General features: G+C 44.5%; 1 protein-coding gene across 3 annotated transcripts in view; it reads left to right on the top strand.

Annotated features, from left to right (window-relative positions):
• The window catches only part of LOC137443885 (C2 calcium-dependent domain-containing protein 4C-like), a 28203-nt gene extending 9921 nt beyond the window's left edge, over positions 1–18282 (top strand). For 2 of the 3 annotated variants that reach the window (XM_068144037.1, XM_068144036.1), the window contains exon 3: positions 16859–18282. In XM_068144037.1, the coding sequence (XP_068000138.1) occupies positions 16914–18212 (1299 nt within the window). In that variant the 5' untranslated portion in view covers positions 16859–16913 and the 3' untranslated portion in view covers positions 18213–18282. Of the gene's footprint in view, positions 1–16503; positions 16580–16858 lie in introns of those variants that run through there. The other variant, XM_068144035.1, reaches the window with a different exon arrangement.
• The last annotated feature ends 637 nt before the right edge of the window (positions 18283–18919 follow it).

Below are 18919 nucleotides of genomic sequence, written 5' to 3'. Positions count from 1 at the left end.
AATGTTCTGCAAAGCCTGGCAATTCTGGCTTTTCCCACAGAAATAGGGAAGTTCTGCTGGGTGCTTACTTCTGCTGGCCTTTTGAAATATTTCTTCTTATGCCCTGTGAGAACCTGGTTGGATTTCTTCTTAGATATTTGGATTCCTGTTGCATCTCTTCTTGGTTTTCTTTAGTATGTGAACAAAATCCTGAGGCCTTCTCATACAGGAGAAGCAGTAAAAATCTTTTTATCTCTGTTAAGCAGTTTACCTGCATGCAAATATAGGTTATGGTGTAATAGAAATATGCTAGTCTGTTTACTCACAGTATCCTACTGTATTGCTGACAGGTACTCACCTAATGTCTGAGGAAAAAGAGAGGTGGATAGTAAGTTAATCCTTATGGCTGGTGTCAATGCTTTGAGTAATCTGGGATCTCTCTGAAAGAGATCCTAATATGTGGATGGAATTTTGCTCCATAAACAAAGTGGCTGCACAAAACTAGACAATCTATAACTTAGCAAGAGAAAAGGAGTTCCTATAAAGAGAGCAGCTGGTTCTTTGTAGTCTGTCTTCTACAGTAATGTCTTAAGTCAATTTATCCAACTCTATCCAAATATGTGGAGAGTGCAATATTATAAAAACGTGATGAATTAGATCAGCTTGTACAAAGACTGTGTGAGAAGGAAAGAGCAACTTCTGGCATTAAGTGGGAGAGTATAATTACATGTAACTCATAACTTTTCCATAACATATCTTAAGGGTAAATGTGCAAGTGGAGTCCTCTATCAATGCCGAGCAAGCAACTTCTATCTGCATGCATGTTAGGATGGCCTATGTTTAACTTTTAAAATGAAGTCCAGATCTTGTAATACTCCTTTTTGCAGTGGCATTTTATAGATACTGGTGCTAGTGCAGTTATTTCTGCTTCTGCCTCTAATCAGAGCACATCTTGTTGTCTGTGCATATCCAACCAGGTTTATGAGACTAACATTCTCAACCAAGTAATTAATCATTTATGATTATCAAATTCATACATAATCAGCTTTTCACCCATGGGAATAGCAAATTAGATCTTCCCTCCGTAAAATGAAAAATTAACACTCTTCATATGAAACCACTGACAGCACATAATTACTATGAGAAGATAAATTACATGGAATAATTTTAGGGAAAAAAAAAAGATCAGTGCATCCTGTATTTTTCCCCATGTATCCTTATCTTAGTCTGCTTCAAAAGTAAGCTTCCTTTTCTGTGACTTCATTGATAAATCTCTCGACTGTTGTGGTCTCTTGTTGATATATTAAGTCAATAATGATTGAACAACTGTTTTTAATGATAACAGCAGTTATTAATGGGAACTGCTCTACTTTTGTCATGCCTGAAGTCTGCAGGGAACATAAACATAATAGCCCTGACTCTTAATTTTATGCTCAGCTTTGAGACACTTTTATACACTCTGGGATTTTGGGACATTTTAGTGTTTGGGGTTGGTCTCACATATGTTCAGTTGCCCTACCTCCTGCTGGGTTGTGGGAAACTAGGCGTAGCTGGCATTGCTCCTTCTCCCATCCTCTGTTTCATGGACAAGTCCCTCCTATTGCTGTAGGAAGCCACACTGCCAACCCTGTGCTGCACATCAAAACCCTTCTCTGGACTTTAGCCCTTGAAAAGGAGCATTTCCATCCCTTTTCCGCTGCCTCTGTAATGCAAATGAACTGGGGTGCCCTGGGGCAGCTAATGTATGCAGATGTAACTACATGCATTAGAACAGAGCTAGGCATTCTCTAATCTTTTCCATTTTAAAGATCTCGTAACAGAAGAGTCTATTAAAGCTACTAATTGTAATCAGGACTTGTGGATTTGGCAGCTTTCCCTTACTCCCTAGCCAGCTTTGCTATTTCTGCCAAGCCACCCCTTCCTTTCCAGAGCTGACTCAGCACTTTGCAAGGCTCAACCTGAGACACCTTGTCCCAGCTTTGGAAAACAGACTCATGGATTTCTTTCCACAGATGTAATGAGTTCTGCAGAATGGTTTCAGCACCTCAGGGGCAAAATTCACTCTTTCAGTGCAGACTTAACATTCCTTCCAGAAAGGGTTAGTCTTCATTGTATTATAGGCTCTCCCTCCTCATCTTGCAGGAAGCTCCCTGAGAGTGCATCAAAAGCATCAGCTCTACAACTTTTATATGGGTAAATCCTCGGAGCTTTCTTTGATGGAATCTATGTATATGAATGTAAACTATTATGCATTGCATTTCATGGTGAGTTGGTAACAAAAAGTGTCCCACAGCAGAGGAGCAATATGAGGTCTTGTATCTCTCCAGCCTTGTGCTCAGGGAGTGTGTTTTGGGATTTTTCAAGTACACAGCACACCTTTCTTAACCAAACATAAGCTTAGACTTCACTGGAGCATGTACCCTAATGGAAACTTGGCACATACTTAGGTCCTTCTATATCATTCTATACCTTGCCCTATGAATATCTGGCTTTATAATTTGGTTTGGTTTTAAAAGTGCCCTTGCAACAATTTGATCATTCCAATAAAGCACAAAACAAGTACATTCCCTTCTGAATATAGGAGGTGTCTGTACAAACGAGTGTGCATGCACCTCCCTGTCTAACTTATTTACCATAGTATCATAGTATCATTCAGGGTTGGAAGGGACCACAAGGATCATCTAGTTCCAACCCCCCTGCCATGGGCAGGGACACCCCACACTAGATCAGGCTGGACAGAGCCTCATCCAGCCTGGGCTTAAACACCTCCAGGGACAGGGCCTCGACCACCTCCCTGGACAACCCATTCCAGGGCTTCACCACTCTCATGGTGAAGAACCTCCTCCTCACCTCCAGCCTGAATCTCCCCACCTCCAGCTTCATTCCGTTCCCCCTAGTCCTATCACCACCTGAGATCCTGAGAAGTCCTTCCCCAGCCTTCTTGTAGGCCCCCTTCAGATACTGGAAGGCCACAATTAGGTCACCTCGGAGCCTTCTCTTCTGCAGACTGAACAGCCCCAATTCCTTCAGTCTGTCCTCATAGGGGAGGTGCTCCAGCCCTCTGATCATCCTCGTGGCCCTTCTCTGGACATCTTCCAGCACGTCCATATCCCTCTTGTAATAGGGGCTCCAGAACTGGACACAGTACTCCAGGTGGGATCTCACCAGAGCTGAGTAGAGGGGGAGGATCACCTCCCTCGACCTGCTGGCCACACTTCTCCTGATGCAGCCCAGGATCTGCTTGGCTTTCTGGGCTGCAAGTGCACATTGAGAGCTCATGTTGAGCTTCTTGTCCACCAGCACCCCCAAGTCTCTCTCCTCAGGGCTGCTTTCCAGCCAGTCACTGCCCAGCCTGTATTTGTGCCTGGGATTGCCTCGACCCAGATGCAGGACCCTGCACTTGCTCATGTTGAAGCTCATGAGGTTGGCTTGTGCCCACCTCTCCAGCCTGTCAAGGTCCCTCTGGATGGCCTCCCTTCCCTCCAGCATGTCTGCTGCATCACACAGCTTGGTGTCAATAGCAAACTTGCTGAGGGTGCACTTAATGCCACTGTCCATGTCACTGACAAAGATGTTGAACAAGACAGGTCCCAGGACTGATCCCTGAGGGACTCCGCTTGTCACTGGCCGCCACTGGGACATGGAGCCATTGACAGCCACTCTTTGGGTGCAGCCATCAAGCCAGTTCCTTATCCATCTAGTGGTCCACCCATCAAACCCATGTGTCACCAGTTTGGAGACCAGGATGTGGTGTGGGACAGTGTAGAAAAGCAATAGAAAAGCAATTGGTAGCAGTGACCTTGGCTGTTAGGGCAGAAGTAGAATTTGTTAACATAATGCTGTAGATTTCAGTAAGAGTTAAAAATCTAGACAAGGTGGAAGCTGGCCATAATTTTCTATCTGAACCTTGCAGGCAAGATTATTTATACATACATTATTTTTAGTGAGATGAGGATATATACATAGATAGAGTTGAGGTTGGGATTTTTCTTTGGTTTTGAATGAGGCTAATTTCCTGGTGCTTGGCAGGGCTAGATTTAGGCACAGGCAAAGGAAGCAGCAATAGGGATGGCAGAACGGGCCCTGAAAGAGCCCTGAAAACCAGACTGACAGCTGCTGCCAGGAGGAGATGATGTATGAAACAGCAGCTATTTTGGGCAAATGGTGCATGTGAGCCTTTTCTGGATCCCATTTACTTTTTTGTTTTTGGTGAGAGAAAGTCAGCTCTGGATATAACCTAACCTAGGAGCTTCATCCCTAGGGCAGCACATCTGAGTTTCCTTATGCTGATAGGAAACCTTGAGCCAGCACTGGTAGCTGGCATGCATTTGCTGTGCCTTCCAAATAAAATGTGTACAACTGTTTGTTAGACACCTGACACAAATCAGATATTGTGTTAAAAACCAAAACAAACTTCAGATAAAACTACTTTATTAATGGTGGCAGACATTCATGGATGTTTACAGACAGATTCAATACTTGAAATATTAAATACATGAAATATTTCAAGATTAGCAGAATAACTGAGGAAAAAGTCATCGTTTCCAAGCAGAGTAGTTACCTCTGGACTACTAAAAGGTAAGAGGACAGAAGTGTCAAAATGCAGAAATACAGGGCAGTTATTTTAGATGTCAGTTGCAGAGAATGCTCTCATGTTATTGTGAGGTATTATGGAGGGACCTAGAAACAGCCACTTCTGAATTGATGGAGGAAGAGATGGATAAAGATAGCCTATGAATAATCATTAAGTGTTGCTTCTACTTTTCCACAGTTCTGTCCATAAAAAAAAAACAAACCTCTAATAATGTCTTCAATTGTTGCTGAGTTAAATGAGTAAGTTTCTCCAGTGCCACACATCCAACCATTTCTGTCTTCCCGGCTTTATGAGGTGGAATTTTCTTCCCTTGCTCACAAGTGTGATCCCCTCTGTGGCCACTAAACTGGCCACAGATCTGAACTTCTGTGTAGGAATCTAGACTGCAGATTCTTACACAATTTTAGGTGCAGCAGTTGTTGGATTTGGCGGGAATGTTGCCATGCTGTGGCAAAAATGAGTCCTCTTTCACTAATGCACTTAGAGGATTGATGGTGAAGAGCCACAACACACAGCACTCAGTATCCATGTGGTTACATGTGTAGTCAATTCAGCTCCAGTTTACAATGCTAAAGAAAAAAAAAAAGAGTCACTTGAAAAATTTTATTTCTCACAGTTTCAGTAGTTGTTGGCATCCTTAGATCCCCTTCCTGCTTGTCATGATTGTTTTCCATTGGCTCTTTCTACTACTCTGACAAAGCACTGTGCTATTGATTCTTTTTCGATGCTAGCATCAGGATTGAATGTAGAATCAATAGCATCATAGTTGAGAGTTGTGAGTGTGACTTTGTAATTAAAAGGTCAAATCGGTTAGGTTTGCAGTGGTGTGTTCTCTCTTGGAGGAAAAACAGTTTGGTGGGCAAGGATCAGCTTTCTAAAGATACTTGTTGCCTAAAAAGTCCAACAGACCCTTGTTGGAATTTTGAAAAGCTGCACAAGTGCTGCTGATCTGCACCCTTACCTTGCAAAATCTGCCCTGTGCCTGCCTGCATTGCATCTCTTGAAGATGGCACAAGTCCTGCTGAAGTCCATGGGGCAGAATTTTGCCTTACCACAGCTGGCTTACGAGCACTAACATTGTTGCTTTCCTGGCAAGGAGAAAGTACACAGAGAAGTGATGAGGCAGAGGCCTGTTTTGTGGCAAAGCAAGCACTTAAAGGTGTTCCTGAATTAGAGCCATAAATTATGATAGTCTCTGAACCCTGGCCTACCAGACATCAACGATCTGTCTGCACCAGTGTTTAGGGAATCTTAAAAATGGCTGACATGGTTTAATTGCTCTGTTTTGTGAAGTACTTTTTAGAGAGCTAGGAACTGCAAGCTGTGTGACACATCTTGGGCTGTTCTGTGCACTGCTGTTGAGGTTGCCAGGGTCATTTTATAGAGTTGGGCAGTTGCAATATTACAGCAAGAGGTACTAGATGGTACTATTAAATGTGACAGTTCTGCCTTAGTCATGATTTCAGCATTCCTTCAGTAGGATGTAACACTGCCACACTAGAAGTTTGACACAAATTAGAAACAGCTTTCCCAGGAATGTGTTGTATACCTTAAGTATTCAGTTTTACCCTGCCATGAATTTACCCGAGCAGTTCTACTTGAATTTTACTTAGTGTTACTTTATACTCATAAAACTGAAATGGTTAAAGATTTCTTAGCCACTAAGGGAGGAAGAAGTTTCTTTCCTGCAGCAACAGACCAGGCTCTGTGGTGTGCTTTCCATTGTCAGTGCCAGCCTTTGCCTTCAGAGGCTGGCACATGAGCTTTGGAGATATCCCAGTCTCTCCCTAGGAAGCATGATTTTAGTTTCTTGTGCATTGTGCATGTTTGAGGGTAGGAAGCAAGTCAAAAGGGGAAAGGAGGTATTTTCCTTAAGTTCTTTATTGAAGGTAATGATTCATTAAGATGTGAGTGAGAGATTTCTCTGCTTGTTACCTGCCCAAACTGAACCTTCTCATCATTGTCAACTGCAGCCCAGAAATAACAGATGTGGGGAATGCATTTGTGACTGCACTTTATTTACAAGGTTAGGAACCTGGAATCCATTTTGTAAATACTATGATCCTGTAGGTGCCTTCCAGTGACTTGTTAACGCAATGTAGCTTTGTGCACTTCTGTTGCACAGACTGATTTGCACAGAGTTGATCCAGGGAGAGAAGAGGAGGGGAAGGCTGTGCAGTGGAGCTTTACAGCTACAGTATGAAGTCAGCAGTGCCATGGCAGTAACCACAGATCTTTGTGCCCTAACCACACAGCAAAAGGGCTGTGTGCCACTTTGCCTAGGAGACAATGAAAGGGACATCACTGACACCCTCTGAGTGGACATGGTTGAGCAGAATTTGTTGCATATGTTTGCAAAGGCTGTATCTCCTTTTTGTGAGGCAAACACTGGCCTCAGAGGATTTGCCAAAAAAAAGCAGAAAATTGAGGTTGGTATTTGCTCCACCAGTTTATCAGAGTAAGTGCAGGGGTGAGCTGATATGGCCATGTCTCCCTCTAGAACCCAGTCTCTCCCATAAACTGAACACATTAATTGTAGGTAGGAGTAGCTTGCTTTTTTTTTTTTTTTTTTAGGATGTACAATATGAAATGATTTTACACTTGGTATTCACCTCTGTTTTCCCCTCTTTTAATGCACTTTGGTAAGGCAGATTTCCATTTGCTCAGCTGAAAGCTTTCCAAAGCTGAGACTGCAATCTTGTTGTGGGTTAATAAGAGCAACAAGGGTTTTGCACGATCATGGTGCTCTTGTGTTGAGGCACTGCTGGGTATAGGGAAAATTATTCCAAAGTACTGAAATAATGCCATCCTCATACAGGAGGGGCACACACATAGGCCTTAACTAAATCTTGTAATGAGTGTCAGAAAATTGAGAATGACATACAGCAAGGGGTCAACCCAGAATGCATGCAGCCTGGCTCATGAAACTGGCAGGGATTACTATCACTTTCATGTTTGTAAAATAGGTAGTGTGCCCTGCATGCAGCCATCTTAAATGGTGCACTGCTCTATTCCCCATTCTATTAGACCTAGGCTGCACATCAGGCCTCCAGTGGAACTGACTTGTCAGTTATGAGAGAAAGCAAAATTACAATGTCAGTGAGCTGTAAGTCAGATTTCAAACTCAACCCAGACCAAAAAACAAAAACACCAAGGAAATGAAGGGCAAATGAAAATGCAGCAATGACTTGAAGTGCTGAAATAAAATCAAGAGACCTCTGAATACATGAAGGAGTAGAAAAACTAGTGTTAGTAGAGAAACTGGATTCCAAGAAGACATCCTATTGTACAGTGTTAGAATTAATGGAAATTCAAATCATGAACATAAATTGTTTGGTCTTGGTCAATAGAGTAACTTGTAATTTCCCCCCAAAGTTTAATTTTATCTCATCTCTGTGATGTTCCATGTTAGTAACTGTTTTCCTCACTGGAATTTAAGAAAAAAAAACTAACCCTGTAACACTTGGCATTTCAGTGGTAACATAAAAGGCTTTGACAGCAATCGTCCCTTCTGAGTCACCAGAGACCAGACATGCAAAAATATAGCTGAATCATGAGGTCTCAAAGGTTATGCTGCTCATATACCGAGGGTGCCAAAACTTAGGTGCCCAGGACTTTTTGGCTTTCCATGCTCTCCATACTAGTCAATGTCTGGAATTGGCACTAGCTTATGTAGTTGTCTTTTCAGTAGGTACTGATGCTCACATTACAACACTCAGAGGTGGAGGAAGCTGGGTGAGGTTCATCTCTGTCTAGAATTCAGAGGAAGGGGTTTGAAACACTTGGCTATTTGGCTAGGTATAGCTGGGCTGAACTGTTGGGAGGCTAAACTCAGGAACTGCCTCTGTAGATAAACTTAAGTAGTGCAGACTGTAAAAAGCACCTGAGTATAAGTGCAAGCCACATAATTCAGTTGCAGTTTTGAAATCTCATTTAAAGAATCTCTATCAAGTGTCTGTTCACATCACTGAGTGCCTAAAAACACTTGCAACTCTGTTACTACATACTTAGTTCTTGGAAAAGCAACCTCCTTAAAAGCAACCATAAGTACTCCGCACTGAGCTATATGGCTTAAATCTTACTGAAACAGAGCTGAAATCCCAGTCAATTTAGAGTCCACTCAGGTGTCAAAACCCTACCCCCCAGTGTAATCCAGGTTGTCCCACTGCAGGAAAAAGATCCAGCACTACATCTCATGTGACTGGAGTTGTGCAACTGCAGTGAGTGCTGGGAAAACAAAACAGCTATTAACTAGGTACAGTTTTAAATAGCAAAGATATTAAACAAGAGTGTAAAAAATGAAAGGGAGAGCATGGCATTTGATTTTTTTAGGCATTAGTGGCTGTGGAGGGAGGTGGTTACAACTTCAGGGTTTTGCAAGGAAATGTATACTGCTTCAGAAAACTTAACCACAGGGCAGCAGTACCTACAAGTTGCACAACTCAAAATCCCTTTCTGGCTCTTGGACAGGTTTTGCAGATGTGTCTTGTGTGCTTACACACAGCTCAACAATTTAATGAGGGAACAGCAAGTTCGTCGTTGGAATGGGCTGCCCAGGGAGGTGGTGGAGTCGCTGTCCCTGGAGGTGTTCAAGAGGGGATTGGATATGGCACTTGGTGCCATGGTTTAGTAGGCATGAGGTCTGTGGTGACAGGTTGGACTTGATGATCTTTGAGGTCTTTTCCAACCTTGTTGATTCTATGATTCTATAAAAGAAATGAACAAGTACATACCAGCAATTCCCTTGCAAAAGAACTCTCTTAAAGCACTGTATTTTTGTGTATGGAGCTCAAAGTGCCACAGTAAGCCAGGATGGATAGCAACATTAATATTGGAAACTCTGGGGTCACAATTGCTAAGCTGGGTCAAAGCTGGGTCATATATTTGGCATGTGATTCTCTTCTCACTTGAGCAGCACAAGTCTGAAGTCAGTAGGATTACACAGAGGTGAAGCCAGCGTGACAGAGGAGGGAGCGTTAGTCCATCTCCAGTTGCTGTCTCCAGGGTCTGATGGTAATTTATTTTAATGCTGAGCTTTTCACTTACCCTCCTAAAGGCATAATGTGTTTGCATCTCCTGTAATCAAATCAATCTTCTAGCTTATTGCCAGCCATTCACTGATAGCAATCCTCAGTTCATGCTTTCTTTAAATGTTATCTTACCATATAGATAAACTATAAACGATTTCTTTGCCTGGAGGCCATGAAGTGCTACAACACAGAAGCAACACCATGAAGTGCTTCTCTAGAGTTTCACTGGGCAGCACACTGAAGACACTTCTCAAAAATATTTAAAATCAAAATATTCAGTGTAATAGTACAAGCCCAATAGTGCTCTCCTCCCTTGTTTGCCACTTTTCAGTAGGTAAAATGTGCTCATGTCCCAATGAGATCATATATCACTGAAACCATCCTTGAAGGGCTTGTTGCACCACAACTGTCATAAGAGCAACCTAATAATCACTGCAATACTTTAAAAAAGAAATCTCCAGACCTGTAATTAGTTTTGCAACTGTCTTTTAGAAAAGTGACTGAAGCCCAGGGTTCCTGGAGTTCTCTTCAACTCCCAAGGTGTTCTGACTCAGATCTAACAAACAGAATCCAGAAGAAATATGAATTATATTCTTAGAGGAGGGCAAATTGTTGACGGGCTAAGTGAGGCAATTCTAATGACTTTCAGACTGCCTGAGACAGCTGATCTTTGAATGGACCACGTGGGTAAAGTATCTAGGGGCTGAAGCTCCTCTGGCCTGATTGCCACTTTAGCTGCTGTTGAATGCTGTCACTTCAATGCTTTAGGAAAGTCACTTAGTATATTTCCATAATTTACCAGCTTCAGTTGACCACAGTAAATAGAGAGAAAGAGCAGGCAGCACATGGTATGAGGCTGCTGCTGCCATGTAGCTCTGAAGCCAGAGAATATTTGTTTCCCTTCAGTTTGCTGATGAATTCTGCATAATTAAAAGTAGCAGAAATGAGTTGATGGCGTTCTTGATCCTGGCTGTACTGTCTGAATAGTGCTGATGAGGTAGACTCTGCTATGTCACAGAAATGAAAAGCAGTCTGTGTCCTGGAGGCCAGAGATGAGATTTTCTGTGTGAAACTCCAGTTTTCAGGTGATTTTAGCTCCAGAGACACTTGGGAGGGGCTGGTCCCTGCCTTCCCTGTGTTTGCACAACTGAGCAGCTGGATATAAATGGATGATGCACAGAACAAGACTGCTGGCCAGGAAGTTTCTTTCATCATTTATTCTGGTGAGAGCAAAATACAGAACCTGCTGGATCACCTGACTGGTTTCACACTCAGCTCTGGAGGTGGTGCTGCTAGGCATGAAAGAAGAGCTGTTCTTCCCACAACTATGGCCTGGAAAAGGTATTCCCTCGTATCCTTTATTTCTTCTCAGTGACCTGTCCGTGCAGCTCCAATGCTAGAAGAAGCATCTTCCAGAGTTTTCATTGTTGTTTTGAGACAAATGAAGCAATAAAAGATACTTGTAAGTGCTAGAAAACAGGAAAGCGTCTTTTACTTTACAGGCAGGGGTAGGAAAAAAACACAAATGTTCCAACAACTGAAGTATCAGGTTCTGCCATGGTTTGGGTAGTGTGAAGCCTTAAGTAAAACATGTACTGCAACTAAATTGCAGCCTGTTTTCTGTTAAGCGTTTGGGGTGAAGGAGGTTCCCAGCACACAAATGCCATGTGTTCCACATTGCCTGCTCCAGCAGGAGGCTGCTGGCCCTGGGGGATGAGGGAGGGGGCTGAGGCTGGATTCAGCTTAAAGCTTGCCAAAGGGAATGAAAGAGGATGACACAGCTAAACAATGAAGGTTTAATTTTTCCTCCCCACTTAAGCAAAGCTCCACACCATGTAACAATTTTACAGAGTCCAGAGAATGTTATGGTCATGTGAGCTTATTTCTGCTTTTCGTGGTGTGAATGTGTGCCATGGCAATAGCTTCAATTTGTTGGGGTTTTTTATTATAGTAATATCTGGCCATGTGTTCAAACTCTTTGTGTTTGGGAGCAGTCGTTGAAGTGTTTGTTTTCTCATGCTGATGGATTCCCTGACTTGGAATGAAGTTTGTCAAAGAAAATCCTTGCCTTTCTCACACTCTTCCGGCTTGCTGCTGTGAGGCAGTGTTGTTTTCCAAGCATTTTCTAGTTTGATACACTTCTCTGGTTGTAAGCTGTAAATTGATAACAGATATTTAATGCGTGGGCGGCAGTGGGTGTCATCCACAAAATCCCCCAAAGGCTGCTTCTTTATCCCAAGGTATAATTACACTACCCTGTTAATTTTCTTCCAGTTTTCTTTTAAATTAAATTTAAACCAATCAAATTCCTCCTTATAACAAAACTCTCACTATCTGTTTTCATCCTGTCTCTCTGCTTCCCCAAACCAGCACCTCTACAAAATCCTGAGCCTTTTCCCAAAGTTGCCTGAAGTCTACAGGGCTCTTTACATTGGCTCCTAGAAAGAGATTCTTCTTACTAGTATGAGTTTCACTAATAGAATTTTTTTTCCCCCACTGATATTCCAAATTACTTTTGTTCTCCAAATACCCCTTTATCTCAGACAAAGAAGTCTGAGATAAAGGGGTAATCACAGACGATCAGGATGCAGCTTTGCAGGGTCAGGGCTATTGCAGGCCCTGCTTTTTAAATGGGAAGTAAAAATGTGGAACACTTCCTCATTTGCAACAACTTAGTAACTACTGAAATGCTGGGTTCTGCTAAGATGAAATTTTAGAATGAACTGTCCTTCTGCTCGCAGAAATGCTCGGGACAGAGTCTAAGGATGACAAGTATAACTTTGAGCTTTGCTTCAGAGGTACTTCAGTTTATCCAAAGCAACATCTGTTTCTTAATTAGGTGCTGCTGAATAGTGATACCTGTCTGAAATTTATTCCGTTTAAAGATGTAACTCTCATGATTGCATGTCCTACCCACCAAGATATTGAGGCCAATCCCATTAGTGTACCACCTTCACACAGAAGAAATCTTCAACTGTATCTTACTACTCAGAAGATACTCTTCTGTTGTTTATGAGTTTTCTTTTTAATATTTAATCTGCAAGGACTAGGTGAAGCTGCCTGGACTGGCTAGCCCTAAACTTACTGCAAAGAAGGAATATCTCCTTAAGTCAAGTCGAATCATAAATAAAGTCTATGTGGAAGCTGATATAAACAACTGGAGTCACTGTATGTGATCTGGAGAGGAGGAAGTCAGCTGGAGGCTGCCATTTTCAAGTGCTTCAAACACATGCTCCCCTCCTGCCTCCCACCTTCCCCCCTCTACACTGCACATGCAGCATAGGATTCCTCCACGTGGTAGCTCCCACAGTAGAATTCCCAACTAGAACTGGAAAGTGTATCACTCCTACCTTCCATTGCAGTGCCTGCCTGGGAATTGGGGGTGGGGGGAATGGGGTTGATGACACTGGGACCAAGGCAGGAACACCCAGAAAGTCTCCACACATGACTCCCTGGAGCTACATTAAGCTTCCACAGCCCATGGCAGTACCACAGAGTGAAGCCTGAAGGCAGCTGCATTTGTTGTTATTAGGGCTGAACCTAGAAACTCCCCCCTTTTTCAGTGACATTTCAGTCTTTGTAGCTCATGGCATGGGAAACACAGGAAAGTGTTTTTAAAGTGTTAAGCACTGTGAATCAAGAGATAGCATGTTTTGACAGGGTGAATTATCCTTTTTGAAGTGTCCTTGCTGCCTCATTCGTTTTCATGAGCCTTATTTGTACTAGCAGGTTGCTGCTTCAACACAGCAACGTCATCTGATTCATACGTACTGTACCTGTGGGACAAACTGCAACCACTCAGGAAGCCCTAAGAACATGTATTTCAGGTGCATTAGAGCACTAATCCTTCCTCTCTCATCAGTTTAAGGTTGTTTGTGAGCTGTGCTTTTGGGGGAAGAATCTTTTGTGTGTTTGTCTGGGCAGTGGGGAGAGGTTTTTAAGAAACACATGTTTAATAAAACCTGCCAGTAAATGCTTTGTAGTGCATATGTCATCCCTGTCATGCTTTTGCAAATCAAAATCACTTTTTAGCAGGTTTCTGCGTGAGTCTTGAGCGTGGTACAGCACAGTTGTAGAGGACTCTCAATATGGCTGTTTGTGCAAGTCATGGGCCACGGCACACGGTGTCTAACTTTACCGTTTTTGCCTTGTGTCATGAATGAAGATGGACATGCCCAAGAGTTGTACTTTCTCTAAGTGCTAGGAGCTATTATTCCAAAGCCCTCCTGATGAGAGCGCCGGACTCCCGCGGCGGCGCGGCCGGCAGGGGGGGCCCGGGCCCTGCTGCGGCCCCTGTCCTGCTGAGGCCCCATGCCGGCTCCCAGCTACAGCCTGCAGAGCCACGGGGGAACACCGTAGGACACTTCCTGCGCCGGGTCTTTGTGCCAAGAGAAGTCCAAACAACCACAGAGAAATAATATTGGCGCAACACCTTCGCCCCGTGTTGCTCGGACAAGAGATTTCCTTCTGTCACAGTCTTGCCAGCCCCTGGCCAGCTCCCAGGGTTTCCCATGTTACTGGTACGGGAGCGGTAATAAATTTCTGCCACAATTTGTATCGCTTCCGGTTTAAAAGTGGTTTATTGCAGACGCTGGAAGCCTTGTTGGCAGCATGTTTTAATTATGCTCTAAAGCTAATCAAGGGAAGAGAAACCGTTTTGAACACAGGAAGCTAAACAGCTAATCATGCATTTGAGTGCCTATTTCCACGGGGGTTGTACAAGTACTTAACTGTTCCTGAACTCCCAGCACATCAGCAATCTGGTGAATGGCTATGAAATGCAGGCTTTATTAGGAAAGGGAAGAGGAGGATACACACCACCCGCTGTTCAACACCTACTCTCTTCGCAGTCACTAGAGGAAGAGAGGCAATTGCCATCATGAGGCTGAAGCACCCTCTGGAAAACCCCTGGTTCTTCTCACTTACTGCAGAGGAAGCCTAACGAGGCTAAATGGAGATTACATACCTAAGCCAGGGTAGCTACTTTATTTCACCACTGCCTGATGGCATCTCTGTGGACTCAGTATACCTGAGGCTAATTGCCATGATTGCTCTATCCAAATTATTTATATGAGCCATTGCTGGAGGCAATAAGGTTCCCATAAAAACTTTAATATCCCTCCTTTTTCTTCCCTCCATTTTTAGAGTCAAATCTTTCTTTGGTACTAAAAGCAAAGATGTATATATTGGAACGAAGCTCATGAAGTCACACGCAGTATGTAATGCATGATGTCTAGTGATGTATTGCCTGGTCTGAATAGGTAACAGCTACACAGCACACACTCCACTTCCCAAAGAAGAGTGTCCCAATGTCTCCAGCAGCTCCTCTTGCTATGATGCTGAAAGTTACATTAGCTGGGGACAGTGCAAACCCTCTCTGTAAACCTCTAAATCAAACTGGAGATTATTTGAATCACAGCAAATAAATCCATATAAGTCAACTGCAAAAGTACCAGCAATGAATGTGCTACCAGCAGATTTGGGATCTTCTGAACATTTGTAAAAAGCACTGCAAAAAAAATAATAATCTCTGATTTGAATCACTGGATAATTATTATGAAGTGAAGCTTAACTGGTGTAAAAGGAGCAGGAGAGAGAAAAGGCTTAGACCCAGAACACCTATGTTCCCAGATAAATCTTTTGTCAGGTTCAAAATGTTCCCTGCCCCTGCAACCCACTTGGTTTGTTTTCTCTGAGTACATTTTCCATGTCAAACACTCAGTAAATGTGAACTTTAGCTCTTCTGCAGGAAAAGGAAGGACAGAAAATGATTCATCCACTATTGCTGTGTTGCAGGCATACTGCTTTTGACTGAAGTATTTAGCCAACCTGTTTGGCAGGCCTTCCTGGCTTTGCAGTTAAGATTCCTACTTGCAGTGTGCAGGACAATTACAGAGTTTGCATTGGTCTGTTCAAGTTCTTCTGCATTGCAGAATTATGCTGAGAAAGTTCATGGATCCCACCTGACTCTGCACAGTGTCTGTTGAGCATCACACATGCCTGTGCCTTTGACACTCAATTTCGATGGGATTGGCCAAAGCATTTTGTGCCTTGTCTTTCTCCTCACTGGATATGCATTCCTCTTTCTGTTATTTCTCAGTATCAGTGACAGGACACCGAGTTAGGGCTCGATTATCTCTTGTCCTTTGTGGGGTGGAGGTGGGTGGGGAGAGGGGCGAGGGGAGTGAGTGAGGAGAGGGGTGGGGGGCGTGTGTGTGGGGGGTGTGCACGACACAGATACAGAAAAGCAACAAAGCTCTTTTCAAATCAGTTTGAAAACCCCCAGTCCCCACTTCCTACTGCTCTGGTGCTGGAATCCCGCCAGGGTCTCGAGAAAAAAAATGTACCGGGACAATTCCGCTTTTGTCCAGGGTTTGTAAATTAATCTCTGAACGCTTCGGGCCGCCTCTATAAACATGTAACATCAGAAAGAAACTGGAAGCAGGGGATGGGCGAGGGGCTGCCTAGTGTGCAGGTGGCTTTGCCCATCGCTACGAACGCGGGGCCACTACGAATGCGGTAGCCCTGTCCCGCCATGCTCGCAGGCGGGTGCCGGGCGCAGCTTGGCTCCACGGGGCCACACAACCCACAGAGCTCCAAGGCCACAGGCGCATTTTGCAGGTCCCTCCCCTCTGCTCTATACACGGCTCCAGCGCGCAGCGCTGCAGCCGGCGCGAAGACAGCTGCGGCACTGTTGGGATCCCTCTCACCCGCTTCTCTCCGCCAGGAGCGGGGCCCGGCACAGCCACTCCCCAACTCCGCCGGCGGCGCGGGTGGGAGGTGCTCCGCGAGACTAGAAAAGGGCCGGCCGCGGGCTGGCCGCGGTTGTCCTGCTGCAGTTGTCCTCTTGCAGTTCTCTTGCTGCAGTAGTCCTGCTGCAGTACTCCTCTTGCAGTTGTCCTCTTGCAGTGCTTGGCCGGTTAACAGCAAGCGAGCGAGGACTGCTGGAAGAAGGGAGTGGTTTGCACTTGACAAGGTACGTACTTTGCTATGGGAGAAATGTGGTGGGGTTCATCTGAGAGGGACGTCTTCCCGTGGCACTGCTGAGTTACCTCTTAAGCAGTTTAGTTCTAGTCTTGTGGCAAAATCCATTGGATTTTCCTAAAGATAATGTGCTGGGACGAGGCTGTCCTGAACCTGCAGTCTGACCGAGTGTGTGTTAGTCCTGCCTCCATTAGCATCTTCTGTGCCTTTCTTGGTTGTAATGTGTCCAAGAAGAATTCTCATGTACTTCTGCATCTCTGTGTGTCTGCAGGTGGGTTCGTACTTCAAGCTTTTCCCCTTTGAGGACCTCCTGCCTGGCCACGGCGATGTGGTTCTTGGAAAAGATCAGAGCATCACATGAAAATGGAAACCTCCCTAGCTCCTCCTTTCTGGGACTGCCACCTTCCCAAAATCTGCCTGAAAAAGCCCGACTGGGGACTGCGACTTTTCCTAATGTGCTCACCCCTGACAGAATCCCTGAATTCTGTATTCCCCCAAGGCTGACCAGTTGCAACCCTGTTAAGGGCCCAGGTTCTCACCAGGATCACAGTCCAGAGGATGTAGATCATAATTCTTCTGACTACAGCCCCAACTCCTCCTTGCCACATCACATTCAGGTGGAAAGTGCTGAAGATATTCCAGCCCTGGAGGAAGAAAGCACCAACTCGGACCCACAGTCCCAAGCAGCACTCTCCCTGCCTCACTTTCCCAGAGCTCCTACTTCATATGGCTTCTGCACTTTGCTGGAGAGTCCCCACACCAGGAGAAAAGAGTCCATCTTCCATGCTGATCCATATGGTGCTCTGCCCAGCCTGATACTGTCTCGATCCAGGGCTAACACGTTCAGTGGCAAAGGGAGTACATCTAATCCTATTGCTATCAGTTTTACTTCTGTGAGGCTGCCTCCCAAGCATCCCTCTCTGCATAGGCAAGGTGCCTGTGATAGTGATACTGCCTCCTCCAGCGACTCCTCTCCTTTCAGCTCTCCACTTCTCAGCAGGTCTCCTCCCAGATCCTGCTCTCTGATCAAAACACAAAGTCAGGAGGGATTCCTCTCCCGAGCACTGAAAGCCAAGAACAAATCCAGCATGGCCAGGAACAATTCTCTGTCTACAGAGGAAAGCAGCTCTACTGATAACAGCCCCAGTGTCATCAGGCGGGCCTCAGAGGGGCTGCTTGCCATGCAGAGCTTTAGCACATCCTCTCCCATCTTTCCCCTGGATCTGTCCCGCAGCCGTGAGAGACTGGTGGGAGAGAGCACTGTGGTTATGGACAAGGGAGGCATGTTGAGGCTGTCAGCTGAATACTGCTCAGAGAACGAAAGGCTGAGGATCCGCCTGATCAGTGCAGAGGGTTTGTATGATGACTCTGTAGAGCCCAAAAACATCAACTGCTGTATCACCTTCTCCCTGGTGCCAGGGAAAACACAGAAGCAGAGAAGCACTGTTATAAAGAGAAGCAGAAATCCCATTTTCAATGAGGACTTCTTTTTTGATGGCATTGCAGAAGAAGAGCTTTACAGCCTCTCTGTAAGGATGAAAGCAATGAATAAAAGTTGGAGTATCAAGCGGGATTACACCTTAGGAGAACGGGAATTGTCTTTGATGAGTATGTTGTCAGTGTAATACTTCAAATATTCCTACTGATTTTGTCTTCTGAAAGTTTTCTACTAAATAAAGTTTTGGGTGGACTCTCTTTTTCTTTTATTTTCTTTTTTTCAAAGAATACTTGAAAGCACTGAGTTGCTTGGTATTGCTCTCATGCTGCTGGGCTTCATTTTGCTGCTTAACGCTTCCAACTCTGTGAGGTATTTGCTGTTGCATTAAAAGGTGGCTGTAGAAGAGGAGAGGAGAAGAGAAGTGCTAGTTTACCATTAGGATAAAGCATTAGGCAGTTATGAAGTCAAACCTGATCTTATTTCTGGCTTTCAGGGTGTGGAAGGGTTGTTTTTCACTCACTCTGGTCCCTAAGCAGGTACGCAGCATGTGCATACAGTGCACTGGTGTTCTGCACAGGCACGGAATTCTGTTGCTGCTCCCAGGTACCACATCAGTTACCAGACCATTTTGACAGCCCTCACATTTACAGTAATTAATGCTTTAGTGGGACCTATGTCTGGAGAGGGCAGAGGAGCAGTGTGGAACTTCCTTGAGACCTAGCTGTTCTACAATGTGGGAGTAGGATTTGCACTCTGGAAGCAGATGTAGGTTTGTGTTGGGAATAACAAGATCAGGTCCTGAGCAACAGCTAAGAGACACTGCAGGCTGGGCTGTTAATCTCTCCACAGACCTATTCTACCAACACTGAAGAGTGAGTGGCTGCTGCTTAGAGT

The sequence above is a fragment of the Melanerpes formicivorus genome, unplaced genomic scaffold (assembly GCF_026170545.1).
Source record: "Melanerpes formicivorus ecotype bairdi unplaced genomic scaffold, bMelFor1.0.p_v2 SCAF_10, whole genome shotgun sequence".
In the NCBI taxonomy this organism is placed as follows: Eukaryota; Metazoa; Chordata; class Aves; order Piciformes; family Picidae; genus Melanerpes; species Melanerpes formicivorus.
The sequence above is the reverse complement of the archived record's forward strand: the minus strand, read 5'-3'. Positions and strand labels throughout refer to the sequence as shown.